Raw genomic sequence first — 16481 nt, forward strand, 5'->3', positions numbered from 1 at the left:
TGAATGACTCACGACGGAGGCGGAGTCTACCGGCGTGTCGGGCGCGAGATCGTAAGATTATGACCATACTACTAGAACATTTCTGAAAATAAAAAGTACTTAAAAACCGAAAAAACGTCGTTAAAAAAACATAAAAGTTTATACCTATCACCTATGTCCTATGTATTTAACATTTCAATGCTGTCCGCAATAAGAAGAAATATAAATTTTGTTCGAACTGAACGGCTGTGATTTCCTGTTGATCCTCATTCACGGGGGCGAGACGGCCAAAAATGGTGGCGGTTCCCCTGGATCTCCAAAATTTTGAATGTCTGTTGAAGAATCACGACAGCTTCCTCTTCGATTGCGATGGTACGAACATGGGATACGACGTGATTTGCAGTGCAGTGCTTATTTAGAAACAACCCATCTGTCTGTTTATGTCCTTTATTTGCGTATTGGCAAATGTTGTAATGGTCGCTTGAAAACTAAAATCGGTAGTCAGAGTAGTACTGTTACTTGCGTAAGCACTTTTCTACAACTTCTCATGGATTTCAGGTGTTCTGTGGCATGGAAATACCTTGATTCCCGGTGCTGCCGAGGCGCTGTCGCTTTTGAAAGCTAAGGTGAGAAGTTTGAAATTTATAAGACGTTGCGCGGCTTATTTGCGTCGCACCGCTTAATTAAACGTGAAGCGATACATTTTTCCTAAAAGATCGTATAGCCGGTGAGTCGGTGACCATCACGCGTTGAGCTGATGATTTAATGACACAAGATTTTTTAACAGGGCAAGCAAGTGTTCTACGTCACAAACAACAGTACTTCCACCAGGGAGCAGTATGCCGAAAAGTGCCGGAAACTCGGTTTACCAGCCGAAAAGGTAAATTTTGCATCCCTGCAAATTCAAATTTATGACATTACTGTACCGTCGAGGTGTAGGGTGATACCCATACCGTGTACAAACTATCGCAACCGAAATGCTCTTCAGATTTATGAACAGGAAATAATTTATCATGCTGCAATAGTTTTGCGTGTGATAATCGTGGCAACAGAAAAAATCACAGTTGGCTTTATTTTTTGCAGAAGGAGATAGTCTGTACGGCTCATTCCGCGGCACTGTACCTTCAAGACTTGCTACGCCCAACATTCACATGCCGTCCGAAAGTTTACCTTGTTGGATGCGTTTCCATTGCGGATGAACTTAATGCAGTTGGGATTGATTCCGTTGGACTGGGGGTACATTTGCTCACTCGCTATGTAGTGTGTATATTCAGTTAATCAAGAAAGCTTAGGAATATTGTACATACCAAAACGCTTGCAAACTGTAAGCGTAACCAAAAGAGTTAACCTGCTGAGCGATTACTGCTATGAATTGATGAGTAAAGGAGATCTAGACTGAATGCAAAGTTGCAGAAATTACTGAAATTATTTCCAATACCGTCAGTGTTACCTATCTGAGCTAATATACACTGGAATATTAAATGCAGAATGAAGTATAACTGAAGTATAACAAAATAACGAAGTAAGTACTGTACTATATGCGGTATAGGTAATTGAATTGTGCATGCACAAGTCGGAAGTGATGTTTTTTTTCCAGCCCGATCCAGTTGGCGAAAACTTCACGCAGGATAAATGGCGCTCTGTGGAGTTGGAGGACGACATTGACGCAGTGGTTGTGGGATTTGATCCTCACATCAGTTTTATCAAGATCCTCAAAGCTGCCAGCTATCTGAAGAAGCCTCTGGTCCATTTCGTGGCTACCAACACCGACCAGTCTTTCCCTACTACATCCAGCCGCATTGTCGTGCCCGGCACGGGATGCGTAGTAGCGCCGATTGCCATGGCGGCTGACCGGATTCCGACTGTGATGGGCAAACCGGAAACGTTGATGTTTGAGTATTTGCAAAAGGAATTTGAGTTGGATTCGGCGAAGTGTGTCTTCATCGGTGATCGCCTAAATACTGATATTTTGCTCGCTCATAAATGCGGGATGAAAAGTGTTATGGCATTAAGCGGTGTTTCTACGCTGGAGGAGGTCGAAAAATACCAAAACAGCTCTGATCCACAGGAAAAGCTGTTGGTGCCGCATTTTTTCATGAGTGATATTAATGTTTTAAAGGAACTTCTGGAACAGATCAATTAAAGGAAAACACTTGAAAACATGAATGGGATGGAGCTTGCGTTTTGTATATTCTGTTACAGAACTTTGTTAACTTGCGCATATTAAATGAAAACATCGTAATCTAGATAAATGCATATGTACTGTACTGTATTCCGTAAGTGTCACATTCAGTGACCAGTCGACGTTTCGAACTTCGAAACTTAAGTTTAAATGAATAAAATTAAGTTTAAACTATTTAAAATTTTTGAATAAATGTATTATAAACAGTAGCATTCATCTTTTTCCTCATTAACTGTATCGCTATTTGTTGCAAAACCAAATAGGGTTAGCACTGTACCTATTATTAATACGAAGTGGATGAAACGCACTGAATCTGCTGAATTTAATCGAAATTTAAGTATAAAACGGTCGATTTCGTTTAAACCAAGCAAATAAACAGGTAAGGCCCAAGGTAAACTAGAAGTATGTCTAAAACAAATGAAACTCAGAAACTGGAACTGATTTTACGAATTTTTAGGGTCAAACATATCCCAACTTGCTTAAAAAAACTGTACAAAATAGTACTTATTGAAACTTGGAAGCCTGATCGTTATCCCGTTCGGAACCTGATCAAGGATGGGAATCCGACGCTTTCTGGTTGCGATCCGTAGCGTGAGCTTCGTGTTCCTCTCGCTTTTCAGCTTTCTTCTGCTCATTTGTTTTGTGATGCTTGTGGTCCGTGTTGTCCGTAACCGCGTTGATTTCATCCACATCTTCCGGCTTTCCTTTGTTATCATGCTTTGCCAGCTTTTCAGCTTGTCGCTTGCTCTGGATTTTCTCGTCTGGAATGTTCATATCACCGGAGTCAGAGGACATGTTTCTGGTACGTTAATCCTGGTCAGTCAGCTAATTAAACAGTCAACTTCCAAACACAATAGTGACAAGACTGTAATAAGATTAAGTATAAAAGCACAAGTCCCAAACGTTCACGAATGACTGCAAACGGCGAAAAAGTTCTTAACTCAGAAGAAACTGAATAGTGGATGTGGCAGCAGCACTGAAATGAATATAAAATTATTATTGACTTAAATTGTCGAATGTCGATCGACCAATCCTTGTGTTTCGGAAAGTTCCCACCAGCGAACAGCTGATGCAGCCAAACATCTGCGGTCACAAACACAAACGCACCGGTAGTGATCTACTACATATTTTCAAGCGGGCACCTTTGTCACGATACCGTACTTTAAAGGAGTACGTATTATTGTTGCTCGTTAAATTTACATCAGTCAACTTTGGCATTTGTAGATATTACAGTACCTAAGTGAGTACTTTCTACTTACTGCTGTTAAATGTGGTATATGTGGTATATTTATATTTTCATTCTTCTGCTTTAATATGGCTAGTTGCTGCAATATTAATTTATCTTTAATAAATATTGTTGCATTATCCACACTTGATTTTTAAACAGTTACAACAGCGAACAAAAATGAAAAATACTCGCAAGAAGCCCTCACAATTCACATAGTAGTCACATCTCGTTAAATGGCAAGAGTCACATCACATCTCGTCAGCCGGCAAGAGCCATGAGCATTCAAATTTCACCAGGAAAAAATACAATAATGTCCGATACAATAATGTCCGATTCAAGAATCAAGATAGACCGTAAATGTAAGTAGTTTTCACTTTTCAGAATGGCTAATCGGATTCGAAAATGTTTTTGTCTTACTTGTTATAATCAGCACTTTACTTTGATCAGTTTGATGCTTTAGTACCCTATATATCTTGCTTTAGTTGTTTCGGTAAAGCACGGCGCGGCGATTTTTCGTATGCAATAGTATGTATGTACTGATAAGTGTCTGATAACTGAATGATATACATAATAATCAGTAAACGAACAAAGCATTTCTTATTACGGTTGAAGTAATTTCGGCACTGTAAAAAGCCTCGCACGTGCACATAAAACATGACGAAAAAGGTTTGTACTCGTACCAAAATGCCCAAAATGGCCATAATTTCAATTTTCAACTGCACTAATTCAAGCCGGATGACAAAATTTGACGCTGCTGTTGCAGATTGTGGGTTACTGCGGCACTCATCGTCTCTACATACTTACTTACTCCGATACTCGTGAGTTATGACTTACATTTAAGACTTTCTAATTTATAGTTTCTGTAATAAGTATACTAATATTGATCATGATCATGAGGTTTAATTTCCTTATTAATGTACTGTATGTAATTTCCTTAGTAATGTAGTTAATGTAATTTCCTTAGTAATGTATCTTATTGTTTTCTTAAGTATTACTGAGTAGCAACAAGTACTACCTACGGTAGGCTAACGGTGCAGTGCATAATAAGGGATTACTATTCGCATGCAGGAAGTCTTTTATATGCACCACGGTACAGCCACAGAAAACCGTAAGTTAAATGCAGCTTGAATTATCCCAGGATTTTCACACAAATTTACATACATCAAACTCTTAACGTCCGTGGAATATCACAATCGAACTTACTCATGTTCAATACAGCAGAACAAAGCAAAGAGCACACACAGGCACCGGTAAAATTAACAAAATAAAAACCTCCCTTCAACCTGCGGCTGCCCGCGTCCATCACGAAGAAGGCCTCTTTTTATCAACATCCACAACGGTGGACGACGAAGAGGGTGCTGGCAGCGGAGCTGTCGTCGGTTTAGGTCTGGCATCACTGGGCGGATCCACTTGAACACCAACCGACTCCATCTCTCTTCGAAAGTCCAGCCGAATGGGCGCCAACGGTTTGTACTCCGGAACTTTGACATTCTTGGGCTTCAGCGCCACACAAACACGTGTCAATTCACGAATCTGAGCATCTTGTTTTTCAATGGCCATTCCCAAATCCACAATACTGTTCTCCATTGCAAAGAGCCGTGCTTCGTGTGCGGCCTCCCTGGCTTGCTCTTTCCTGGAGGATCGAATGTAATCCGCAATCAAGCACAGCGCCGCAATGCTGAAAATTATCATTTCACCCAAGATCTGTGCGCCCTGCTCGATAGCCTGTTCCTCGTTGAGCTTTGCAACTTTTACGGGCTGGCCAAGATTGAGCATCCACATCTTGATTTTCACGTCCGCCCAATGATAAACTGCAAAGTCAGGAATAAAAAAAGTGTAATGCTGTAACAGACTATCGAATCTACTTATTATTAACCTTGCACGGGTTCAACTAGTCGTCAATAATTTTTATATTGCACTGTTGCAATCTGCTGCTTCGAACAGCCATGGGCCCATGCTTATATAAATTTTAACGCAAAGTTCAAAGAAAAGCCTTCGCAAAATTCTTGCAGCGTAAGCAGAACTACAGACCAATATTAAGAATTTCGTTAACAGATAAATTTTGTGCTTCCTAGTTCCTACACTGCTTCCTACACTGCAGTAAAGACATCTACATCAGTAGAGACACTTACACTGAGCAGGTGGCATGCAAATATAGGTTCTGAAGAAAGGACTGGCTTTCGCGCGCGTCTGAATGCCTTGTGCTATCGGTTTACTGATCTGACGAACTGCCAAGTAGGCCAGCTTGGCCAAGGGAAATGCAGCCGCAACCATCCTGAGAACACAGTGCTATCCAAGAGTATCTTCCGGGATATCCGTTCCACAGAGAATGAGAATGACGCAACCGTCAGGTGTTAGGCACCCACCGTGGAGGTCTTGGCAGGTGCTTAAGCGGAACCAATGATCCCACGTCTCGAAGCCATCATAACTGACCATAAGAAACGGGAGAATTCAGATATTACAGAGCTCCGAATTAAGCGCTCAATTATTAGCCCAGAGCGTCCCCACAAAGCAAAATGTTCTATAAAGATTTGGAACTGGCAAGTGAAAAGTCACAACCGTTCTTCAACAGCCTCACTGGTTGGAACAAACGGCGACTCCGTTGACACTGCGTATTTTTAAGAAAGATCACACACACCTAAGAGGTGCACTTCTCACTTCATGGTACGCTTGGTAGCATTTATATTATAGCAAACAGAAGCGGATTTAAAAAGAAAGATATTATGAATGATTTGAAAGAATTCCAAATATTCAAGCTCTCCAAAAGCAAACACGAAAAATCCAGGCAGCGGAAGCAACATTTTCGTCCTCGGGTAGTGTATGTCCATTTCTGTTGTAGGGCGGTTACGTGTTTAATAAGCGATGAATCACGTGGTACGGAAGACAAACTGGATAACAGAAAGAGGCGGGCTCAGCTGCAGAAGTTCAAGGGTGTGAGCGTTTTAGATTGTTTTCAAAATTTTGGACGTAATCCAACTTTTGATTAGAAATGAGCCTAATTTTTGATTTATTATTTATTACGTTGGATGTTAGTAATTTCTTCTGAATTTCGATAAACTATCTCGAGACGCCATTACGTAACTGCAGTATATTGCTTAGTATTCATTTATCGACACAGCAGCTGATTCCCATTTACGAATTCCCACGCTGCAGAGATCTCTGCGACCGAGATTCGAGTTCGCCCATTTTTGCCTTTACCCAAGTTTACTGAGTGAGCGCTCCATTCACCTGCGACGAGGTATGTTTATAATTTTTCTCTCGAAAAGAAAAAATGACCAAAAATTATAGCGATTTCGAGTAAGTGCGCGCCGTACGGCTTCACAAAAGACTGTTTCACTGTTTCTTGTTGCAGTCAGTGGTGTAAGCTGTTTTCTGGATGAAGTTTTTTAGTTGTTGGCAGTCTTGAATGGGTTGAGTGTGGTGGAAGGAAGTAAAACCTGGAATCTTTGTTGAATATATTTTAAGAATTGCGAACTGAAGTGCCACTTGTACATGGTTTCTAGGGAAATCCGTACAGTCGCACATGTGTTTCAGAATTTTGGCGTGTAACATTAGAAAGTTAGTGTCGTGACTGTCGTTCCTGTTGTTGCGTGTGCTCGCTGTAATATTTGTATGCCTTATCATTATGGACAGGAAAAACTGGATGTCCGTCCTGTGCAGGCTGCGTATAACTCAGTCCGAGGGAAGTGCCAGCATCTGACGTTGCTGTATCGCGGGGGGTCTCTATTTTAGTTTCTGATTGTGAGTTTGCTCACCCACCCCCAAAATGTCGCTGCTCTCGAAGTGTGGCATAAGGATTGGCCGTCCAGCAGCAAACTTTGGCGAACTATTAAAAAATGTAAGGCTTTGCTTGAGTTTGTACTTTGCAGTTAGAATATCTGTCCTGACTGTACAAATACTGGTAACATAAATTTCGTTTATCAAGCCGAAGCGTAATTAAACGACTAAGTTGTAAAACCGGATGTTTTTAGAGCTTTCCAGCGCTTGGATTTGCTGCACAGCAAGTCCGAAACCTCGCCGTACATGAATATATCTCGATGAAGATCCTTCAGGATGCAGGAGTGCCTGTACCAAAATTCGAAGTAGCTGATACTCCCAAAGCTGCTCGGTCTGCTGCAGAAAAAATAGGTTTGTGAATTTTATTGCCATATTGTTATGTATATGATTGAATTGTGCTCTATGTGTTGCATTGTTCAGGAAAGAGTGCATAAGTTTTATTTTGTTTATATTTAAATGGAGCGATGTTATGGGGGAAAAATTTTATTGAGTCTGCATTGGGGTAGGAAGCAAAGACTTGGTGATCAAAGCACAAGTTTTGGCCGGTGGGCGAGGGAAAGGATACTTCGATTCGGGCTTGCGAGCTGGTGTCAAGATGGTGTTCTCGTAAGTTGACGATTGTGATCTTATTTTTGAAACATGTTAGTTTGCATTTGGAAGACGTTTTTGTGTTCAGACCCGAGGAAGTGGAGCAAGTAGCGGAAAAGATGATTGGATATAAACTGATTACTAAACAGACGGGCGAACAGGGACGGATATGCAACCAAGTGATGATTAGCCAGCGTTTATTTACGCGACGAGAGTTTTATTTTGCGGTTGTTATGGATCGAGCTACTCAGGTAAACTGCAATGGCAGTATGTTAAACAATTCAGTCTGAGAATATTTTTATAGCAGAAGCGTAGTTTCAGCAAATAATGACATCAGTTGTTTAAAATTTTTGAAACCTTTTTTTAGAAATCATTTTGCGTCTCGGGGTGTTGTTTTGGTCTTCTGTTATTCGTAAATTTCGACAATTAAGTAATTGTAGTTTTGTGCATGAATTTCATTTGTTGTTAATGCCACAGTTTGTGGCTGTCATTGGCGTTATTCTTTTTCTCTGACCATTGACCAGCGATGTTGCCGTCTTCCAGAACGTATTCAGTTTTCGAGATGGAACAACATAGTTTGCATTTACAGGGCCCAGCATTTATCGCGAGCTCACATGGTGGAGTAAATATCGAAGAAGTTGCCCGTGATTATCCGGATGCCATTAAAACCTTTCCCATCAATATTGAAAAGGACCTTACTACAGCAGATTGCCTTGAATTCGCAAAATCGGTTGGATTTGACGATTTATCCGAAGAAGCTGCGAAGATTATGATGAAATTGTATCGAATATTTCTCGACAAGGACGCTACAACGGTTTGTTGCCATATTTGTTTTCCAGTTTTGTGCTTCTTCAGTGCTAGCAAATGTAAATTAGTAAATTACAGTAAATTAAGATAAATTATCAGTAAATTAATCACGTTTACGAAAAAATTAAACTGATCGATCATGGTCATTTTGCTTATCGATTACTCCCGTTACTGATTCTTCTTTTTACAGGTGGAGATTAATCCGTTAGCTGAAGACTCTAGTGGCAAATGTGAGCCGGTTTGTGCTAACTGATCATATTTAAGTGCTCGTCATAATTAAATTGTCTGCTTGATTGCGACAGTATATTGTGTGGACGCCAAACTGAATTTCGACGATAATGCCGAGTATCGACAAAAGGAGACCTTTGCATTGCGTGATTGGAGTCAGGAAGACGAACGGGAGACGAAGGCGGCCAAAGCTAATGTATGCATTCAGTGTTGTGTGCTTTGATTTCAGCTTCGGGGAATCAGTCTGTGCATTTCCGTTTTATTCTCCGCAGATTAATTACATTAGCCTCGATGGGAACATCGGCTGTCTCGTCAACGGAGCCGGTCTGGCCATGTCAACGTAAGGGTAACATATTACGACATTAGTATAAGCGGTAATTATTATGCACATGTTGTACGTACTTGCATATATCAGTTTCATCAAATTTATCCCTTGATTACTTACATTTTTCAACTGCGGTTTTATGATTCGTCTGGAGAGGCTTTTGTTCTGTAAATGTAGCACAAAATTTGTTATGTGGACAACTAATATGAAACTTATCGGTAAATGTTGCATTGTGAATTCTGATACGAATATAGATATTATGTACTCTGTATATCGTATTCAAGTTTTTGCTGTCAGATACTAGGTGTTTTTCCTTTGTGATAGAAACACAGCTAATTGTTTGTACTTTGCAACGTTGCAGAATGGACATTATAAAGTTGCATGGCGGATCGCCGGCTAATTTCCTTGATGTGGGAGGAGGTGCCACTGCGGAACAAGTAATGGATGCCTTCAAATTAATCACATCCGATCCCAATGTAAATTGACTGTGGACAAGCTGGTTTTGACGTAAACATTGACCGATGAATCATGGAGAATTGTATTTGCAGGTACAAGCCGTGCTAGTGAATATTTTCGGCGGCATTATGCGCTGTGATATTATCGCGAAAGGGATCATATTAGCGGCAGAGAAATTAGAATTAAAAGTTCCTATTGTCTGCCGACTGCAAGGCACCAACGTCGACGACGCTAAAGTTCTTATAGCCAGTAGTGGACTCAAAATTCTGGCTGAAGACAATCTGGACGATGCTGCGAAAATGGTATGAACCGATAATGAACCACAACTTATATTGTTTCCCAAAAAGTAATTTTTGTCTAATTAGGAAATTGTCTGAAATACTTAACAGGGTTTGAAAGATGGTAGCTTGATAACATTCCTTTACCATGGTTTTCCTGAATAAATAAGACCATGGTTTTCCTGAATAAATAATTTGAAATCGAACATTTGCTAGTGTGATGAGATGGTTAGCGTCAGAGTCAGAAATTCATAAAATTATTCTAATGCCTTGCGTCGGTTCCATTACAGGCTGTCAAGCTCGCCCAGATTGTCCGGTTAGCGAAAGAAGGTGGACTTCATGTGAAATTTGAACTGCCTATTTAAACAAAGCGTTTTATTTTGTCAACAGATGGATTGTACAATCTCGTTTTTCTGAGTAAGCTTTATTATTCTATAGTACGATATTTTGATGTCCGAGTGTGTTTAAAAAGTCCATTGGTCAGCCCCGACACTACCGGTCCTAGTCGTTGCTAACACTTTGTTTTACGATGCATGAATTCAGTTGTACTTGTGCTAAATGGTTTGACTTCGTTCACTATGTTGTGATAATAAAGATACTTTTTAGAAGTATGAACTGAGCTTTCTTGCCTGCGAAAAGCTACACCTCAATTCAAGTGAGTAATTACTATTAGTAGCTATTTATTATCACGATTCACGAAACTCAAAAAGATCACACAGAGTGAGGCTGAAGCCGCTGAACAAGTGTGCTACCCCACACTGCAGAAAGGTGATCTGGAACAAATCAAACCATATTTCCAAACGCTTTATTGGTAAATTAACATTACTAAGAATACATTCAAATTTTGTCTCAATCAGAAGGTTCGCTACTGAATTAACAAAGTGCGCAACGTCATGGAACCCGTTAACATTGTTTTTTTACAATAACTTTAACGCTATTGTATTAAGCCGCATGCAATCATCAAGTGTGCAAACGTGGATAAAACTGGCAATTGTACAACCACCACACCAGCCCCGGCAACACGTAGAATTAAAACAGAAACATTCATCCGGGTTTATCGTCAGGAAAAGAGAACAAAACCTCCTTAAAACTGTACAAAAAAACCTCACCAGCGGAATCCTTAAAGCGTGTTTGTTTATTAAGAGTGTTTGTTGACCAATTAGATTTTCGGCTTGACAATATTGACAGTGTGCAAACTACCAACGAACTCGCCGAATGTGCTGGTCACTTGATCGGCAATGGCACTGCGTCGGACTCGCTCCTCAGCCGTATTATCGGTATTAGTACTGACATCCGCATCATCGCGAGCGATTAGCCAGTAAGTCGGGAATTTTAGGCATTCGCGAGTAATGAATGGTCCAAGTACGGAGTAGTCCATCACCGGAAGTGGGTCAACATAATACGTCTGCCGAATAACCGATCCATCCAGTGTGTAACTACCATCCTACAAAACGGCCAGTCCATGTTAGAGCAATTTAAGGCATTCTCGGCAATAATTTATAGCCCTTGCTCTAATTATCCATCGATCCGCTTTGTATTTTCGGTCTTTCAACTTTCTATCCCACCACTAAAAAACACTAACAAAGACCAAAACGACGATCCTCCCGCAAACTGATAACCAGCAAATATAGAACTTTTCCCAATAATGCCAAAAAGTACTTACTTCAACTTCACGTTCAATTCAACTTTTACCAAAAGTGATTCAATGCCTCGCCAAGCAAACTATAGGCTTCTTTATCTGTACCGCAAAAATACAAAGCGTAATTTATTTTCAAAATACAATACCTTAATTTTAACGGCGTATAGTTTACAAAGTGAACTAGTAAGCTATCCGCGACAAACCACTTATTTTGTTTACTAACGAGTTACAAGCACGAAGTCATCATTATCCTGCAACCGCGGTTGACAACCGGAAAGATTGTTTGACATGAAATGACCCACGGTAAACAAATTCACAGCATAATTCGCAGTGACAGTGGCAGTATCCACACTAAAACCTTAAGTAATCGCTAAAACAATTTTCGCCCAGACGACGGACATAAGTTCAGTCCGATGTTATATCTCTGCCGTATTTGCATTCTTCAGTGCATATTACACAGTGGACCGATGGAAAATGTTATTAGTAATGGTGCTAATAACAACTACAGACTGGGAAATGCGTGCGCGTGGCAATTCCTGAATTCCGATAAACAGTTATGACCAACACCAACAGCGTTAGCCTGAAAACGAGTCCAAAGCTCAAAGACAACTGCATTTTTCATGTCCATAATATGGTCAATAGCGTAGCCTTTAACAGCTGTGTGGAGTGTGGACAGTGCACACCCTTGCTTACAATTACCGATAACGTACCTGCATGCCGCGTAAAAATTCGAATAAATCTTGAGGCGGCTTGATGACTGAACGGTTTAATGGCATGATATAGCATTCGCTGTTCTGTATGTCGTAAATGGCTGTCAAATTCTACAAAGACAACAAATCTAACAGTCAGCTAATGATAAATACGTGCACAACCTTAGTCTAAATGGTTTCGCATTATGGCCCTGGAAAATTCATAAAAGAACAAGTACGTTATATATATAGTACATAGTAAAGTATCAAGTAGTGGGTGACAGAGCTACAAAAATTGCTACAAAAAGCGCTACAATACGATAACTCGAAAATATTTACAAAAATATAATATTATCAGATCATGTATCCATCGCACTGCTCACCAGACTGAAATCATGAATGAAGCGGGATGGCTGATTTAAGCCCAGTTGCGGCACACGGGGAGTTTGCAGGATCTCCCACATTTGTCGGCGCAGATCCAGCTCGAAATCCTGTTGGAAGCTGTTGATTATCCGGCGCAGATCCAGATCCAAGTCACCGTTGACGCCGGACTCCGTGGGGGTGCTCAGTAGACGATTGCGAGCCGGTTGGAAGGGATTAACCACGTCGGCGGCCAAGGGCGAATTGGGCTGTGACTGGAATGATGCTGATGGGATGCTGTCGTCTGGCTGTGCGTTAAAGTCAAACTGCGGGTTGTTGAAGCGGATTCGACATGTGCCACGGTATCCCTGAAATCATTATCATGGTGTGCGTACACTATCTCAGTAAATGTCTGCATCAATGCAACTACAGCTGTGAATAACAAATAAGCAATTGTACAAGCAAAAAGCGCATTTCCTATTGAAAGTTATTTCCTATTGTTTCCCGGGAACAGTTAAAAGTTTAACATGTAAAAAGATGCAATTATTCTGCAGCTCGTTTTTTTAACTGTAAAGATGAACTAACCATACCTCTGGCTGAGAAAAGCGATAGTACAAATAAATGCCTCCCATGGTGGCGCATCCAATGGTCAGCACAATCAATAACCCCAGGCATATCAGGAAGCCAGTGCGGTGTTTGCGATAAGGATGCTGATAAACCGTAATCTGAGACTCTGCATCCGGTGCGTAAGGCGGTGGATCAACTGGAAAAGCCTGCAAGAGAATCCTACACATTAGCAATTATGGTAATATAGAATAGACTAATTATCACCATTCCTGTGTTAAACATCGCTTGAAACATAATTATGCGCTACAGACATAGTAAGCACTACATTACACAGATATTCAGGCACGTGTTCATCCTCCCCGAACTCACGGTTACAACTCTCTGAATCAGAATATACAGTAAGTCATAATAAAATGCTAAATTTTCTTCTTATTATGGACTTCTACCACATTTTAAATCTAATTCTTTTTTCGTATTGGTGCACCAGTACGTGCGCAGCATACCCAAGAATATAGGAACTTCCGGTATATTTAGAGTGAAAACTGAGAAATGTGGATGAATCAGAAGTACACATAACTGGAATATTATATGTCTTTAATTACAAATTACACGCGTTGTCGCTTGTCCTACTGCTGATATTTCTTTCATCGTTATACATTTTAATTACCTCACTATTTCTACAAAATAAAAAGCGCAGACATGTGTTAGTTAGGAAAAAATTGGATTTGTATGCCAAGGTCTGCTGAAATCTCACTAACGGGCAAGTGATGATGCAGAACAAAACACCAGCAATCCTGGTCAACAACTTTTTGTACGGTCTGTTACTCCGTCTAATCAAACATTTAAGCCCTCTTTAAATCAAAATCAACCAACTTTTACCGCACCACGTAAGTGTATAGGAACATTTTTATTCTGGGCACTTAGAAAACCAAGTTTTACCAAAAAGTTTTTCTTCAAAACTACCAGCATCAAATTAAAAACAAAAACTATTTCGTTTGTGTCAAATGTAGTATGTATATGCACATCAGTTTCATTCTATGTCGGCACAGAATTGTAAGAGAACACTAAATTCAGGCAGATGCATTCATTCTGGATGTCCAAACAATGGGCCAGTATATCTCAGAGAACTGAAAGCAACCCGGCTTAATCCATTTAAAACAGCTATTCTTCAACCGACATACATGAAAATGTCATTAAAAACTAAAACTGTCATAACCGATTGCATAATAGCGCCGAGCTAACTTGTTTCTTGCAATGTAAAATTTTCCGCTCGTTATCATCGAAATTCCCTACAAAGAGTCCATTTAGGTGTTGGACTCTGATTCGAAACGCGAAGAGGGAAATGTGGATTGGAAATCAATAGTCAGCTTCACTGATTATCTTGTACAAAGAGAGTCTCCCGACAAAAGCCTGCGTTCACGTCAAAGAAAAAAGCAGAGAAAAATGTATAAAGTCCTGCGCTCACTATATGCAGATCCCTATTTCGGATCGCTGCACAGCGCGCCGGAAAAATCAATAGTTCCTTTTTTCAACACCATCCGCTGGTCTACAGAGCGCCGAGGATGATGTATAGTGCGCAGGCGGCCGGAAATTTAACCAGATTCCGTGTAGGGGAATCGATTGTCTATTCCCGAGCAGTTGCTGCACGCTATATCCGGGATGTTTATGAGAAAATCACCTAAGCATTCGAGGAATTCGAAATACCGGCGCAATTCAAGGTTATGACTCGGCAAAGATACTTAATCCCTAATAAACAGCAAAAAAGCCGAACTGCAACATTATAACGATTAAATTCACAACAATTAAAAAAGCATAACATTTCATGGCACATTTCAGGACAAAAATCTTACGCAGAATTTTTGCGATTAAAACTGCGACAAATGGAAAAAGAGGTGAGATTTAGCGTTTAGCAATTCACAATTTAATTCATGCACTGCTTGCTCTAGTTCACTTCTCTTTGCTGGCACATTTAAATTTTATTCCCATTTATTTTTATTCAGAGCCAAGGAAAAAAATTTTATTAAAACCAATTATATGAATTTTTCAAGCTAAAACTACGTCAATTTGAGCACCAGTTTATTTTTCACATAAATTTCGCATCAGCCAAACCCTGATAGGAAAGCATGTAATCAAGTAAACAACATCATACCAAATGCGCATTAGCTGAATTTAACTCTACCGCGCATGTAGCGCAATGTAAACAAAAATCCTCAACTCTGCCACAGAAATTACGCGATAAAAATGAAAGATAACATGAAAGCATCACAGACTAGAACGAACGAAACACAAACGTGCAAATTACAGCATGCGATTTTATCGGAAAGTGACCTAGACCATCAGCAGAAGGCACTTCGTTTCTAAGAATTACTTCATAAAGCGACTGACCGTGCAAATATTTCATGAAAACCGTGAAATCTTGAAATTTCTAAAGCCAATGAAAATTTTATCCTGGATGGCACATTTACCGATACCGTTTGCTCCGCATGTTGACATTATTAATTATTTGCATGTTCACTTACCGCACTCTCGCTATCCACAACCAAAGGTTTGAGGTCTTTCTTCTCATCGGTTAAGGGTTTCGTTACAATCGTCATTTTGTCGTATGGCGAGGCAAGTTATTAAGCAGAAAATTATTCCAGCATTTAGTTTCGTTGTCTGCAATACAGCAGAATTTGTCGAGTTACAAATTTAGTAAACAGATTGTGCAATACATAAAGCAGTCAGCATTTGGTAGACGGTGGAAATGTTCTTGTGAATTTGTGATTATTCTTGTCCATAATTATGCACATACCTTCCTCGCACAGTTTCCACAACGATCCGTGAAAGTAATGCGATCCAGCACAGTAATAAATTACTCTAACAATAGCACCAAAATCGGAATTCTCCAGTTTTCTTGGCAATCACAGTATGCGTCTCACATTTTTTATCCAATATGCGAGTTAAAGTGAATGCAGTGACTTAAAGTGGGAACTTTTCAAGTTTACAACACGACAGCCTGACTTTTCGCATCGTCTGCCTTTGGCAGCAAATGGATGGATAAGCCACGCCCTCGGCAATCCTTTGGCTTTATCACGAGCCTTTGTGCAAGCGCAATGGATCAGACCACACACGCAGGGTCGCCGCAGACATCATACAGTACCGGGTACAATACGTATGAACATTCGTATAGAACTAAAGCTTATTATTAAAATTAATAATAATTATTGAACTATTTTTACTTGTACATATTACGTAAACTGTTAAATACGCGGGGACTCACTAGAATTTTTGGTAAAATTACGAAAGCTCACTTGTCAGCTGATTAAAAAAGCTCATGTCAGGCGTGCACGGTACCTCACAGGAGTACTCTCCGGGGTTGTCATCTTCCCGCTCCCGATA

At 40.2% G+C, this 16481-nt stretch overlaps 4 protein-coding genes across 5 annotated transcripts; 2 read left to right on the plus strand and 2 right to left on the minus strand.

Moving 5' to 3' along the window:
• The first annotated feature begins 67 nt into the window (after positions 1 to 67).
• On the plus strand, positions 68 to 2150 carry LOC129595065 (glycerol-3-phosphate phosphatase-like). The gene is made up of 5 exons (XM_055491976.1): positions 68 to 351; positions 538 to 605; positions 767 to 859; positions 1063 to 1215; positions 1577 to 2150. The coding sequence occupies exons 1-5, from the start codon at positions 273 to 275 to the stop codon at positions 2120 to 2122; spliced, it is 939 nt and encodes a 312-aa protein (XP_055347951.1). The 5' UTR covers positions 68 to 272; the 3' UTR covers positions 2123 to 2150.
• Positions 2151 to 4450: 2300 nt separating this feature from the next.
• On the minus strand, positions 4451 to 6208 carry LOC129598539 (putative OPA3-like protein CG13603). The gene is made up of 2 exons (XM_055496509.1): positions 5522 to 6208; positions 4451 to 5200 (listed from the first exon to the last, which is right to left on the minus strand). Exons 1-2 carry the CDS (start codon positions 5661 to 5663, stop codon positions 4692 to 4694), a joined length of 651 nt encoding a protein of 216 aa, XP_055352484.1. The 5' UTR covers positions 5664 to 6208; the 3' UTR covers positions 4451 to 4691.
• A 109-nt stretch (positions 6209 to 6317) lies between these two features.
• Positions 6318 to 10437, plus strand: LOC129598527 (succinate--CoA ligase [ADP-forming] subunit beta, mitochondrial-like). Of its 2 annotated transcripts, XM_055496499.1 has the most exons (13): positions 6318 to 6627; positions 6742 to 6947; positions 7023 to 7227; positions 7361 to 7517; positions 7673 to 7772; positions 7843 to 8005; positions 8344 to 8568; positions 8752 to 8791; positions 8864 to 8985; positions 9062 to 9129; positions 9476 to 9590; positions 9663 to 9872; positions 10139 to 10437. In XM_055496499.1, exons 3-13 carry the CDS (start codon positions 7156 to 7158, stop codon positions 10211 to 10213), a joined length of 1347 nt encoding a protein of 448 aa, XP_055352474.1. In that variant the 5' UTR covers positions 6318 to 6627; positions 6742 to 6947; positions 7023 to 7155; the 3' UTR covers positions 10214 to 10437. The 2 variants fall into 2 exon arrangements, with proteins under 2 accessions (XP_055352474.1, XP_055352466.1); XM_055496491.1 differs by lacking the exon at positions 6742 to 6947.
• A 199-nt stretch (positions 10438 to 10636) lies between these two features.
• On the minus strand, positions 10637 to 16088 carry LOC129596320 (integral membrane protein 2B-like). The gene is made up of 6 exons (XM_055493562.1): positions 15895 to 16088; positions 15623 to 15758; positions 13127 to 13309; positions 12560 to 12904; positions 12198 to 12308; positions 10637 to 11292 (listed from the first exon to the last, which is right to left on the minus strand). The coding sequence occupies exons 2-6, from the start codon at positions 15695 to 15697 to the stop codon at positions 11008 to 11010; spliced, it is 999 nt and encodes a 332-aa protein (XP_055349537.1). The 5' UTR covers positions 15698 to 15758; positions 15895 to 16088; the 3' UTR covers positions 10637 to 11007.
• Between the last annotated feature and the right edge of the window lie 393 nt (positions 16089 to 16481).

This window comes from Paramacrobiotus metropolitanus, unplaced genomic scaffold (assembly GCF_019649055.1).
Source record: "Paramacrobiotus metropolitanus isolate TYO unplaced genomic scaffold, Prichtersi_v1.0 Parri_scaffold0000003, whole genome shotgun sequence".
NCBI classification, from domain to species: Eukaryota; Metazoa; Tardigrada; class Eutardigrada; order Parachela; family Macrobiotidae; genus Paramacrobiotus; species Paramacrobiotus metropolitanus.

Coding starts and splice junctions, on each gene's coding strand:
- LOC129595065 (XM_055491976.1), top strand. CDS start 273: ATGGTGGCGGTTCCCCTGGATCTCCAAAATTTTGAATGTCTGTTGAAG. Junction 606..766: donor TGTCGCTTTTGAAAGCTAAG/GTGAGAAGTTTG, acceptor ATTTTTTAACAG/GGCAAGCAAGTGTTCTACGT. Junction 860..1,062: donor TCGGTTTACCAGCCGAAAAG/GTAAATTTTGCA, acceptor TATTTTTTGCAG/AAGGAGATAGTCTGTACGGC.
- LOC129598539 (XM_055496509.1), bottom strand. CDS start 5,663: ATGGTTGCGGCTGCATTTCCCTTGGCCAAGCTGGCCTACTTGGCAGTT. Junction 5,201..5,521: donor TTGCATGCCACCTGCTCAGT/GTAAGTGTCTCT, acceptor CTGACTTTGCAG/TTTATCATTGGGCGGACGTG.
- LOC129598527 (XM_055496499.1), top strand. CDS start 7,156: ATGTCGCTGCTCTCGAAGTGTGGCATAAGGATTGGCCGTCCAGCAGCA. Junction 8,792..8,863: donor TGAAGACTCTAGTGGCAAAT/GTGAGCCGGTTT, acceptor TGATTGCGACAG/TATATTGTGTGGACGCCAAA. Junction 9,873..10,138: donor TGGACGATGCTGCGAAAATG/GTATGAACCGAT, acceptor GTTCCATTACAG/GCTGTCAAGCTCGCCCAGAT.
- LOC129596320 (XM_055493562.1), bottom strand. CDS start 15,697: ATGACGATTGTAACGAAACCCTTAACCGATGAGAAGAAAGACCTCAAA. Junction 12,905..13,126: donor ATCGCTTTTCTCAGCCAGAG/GTATGGTTAGTT, acceptor TAATGATTTCAG/GGATACCGTGGCACATGTCG. Junction 12,309..12,559: donor TCATTCATGATTTCAGTCTG/GTGAGCAGTGCG, acceptor TTGTCTTTGTAG/AATTTGACAGCCATTTACGA.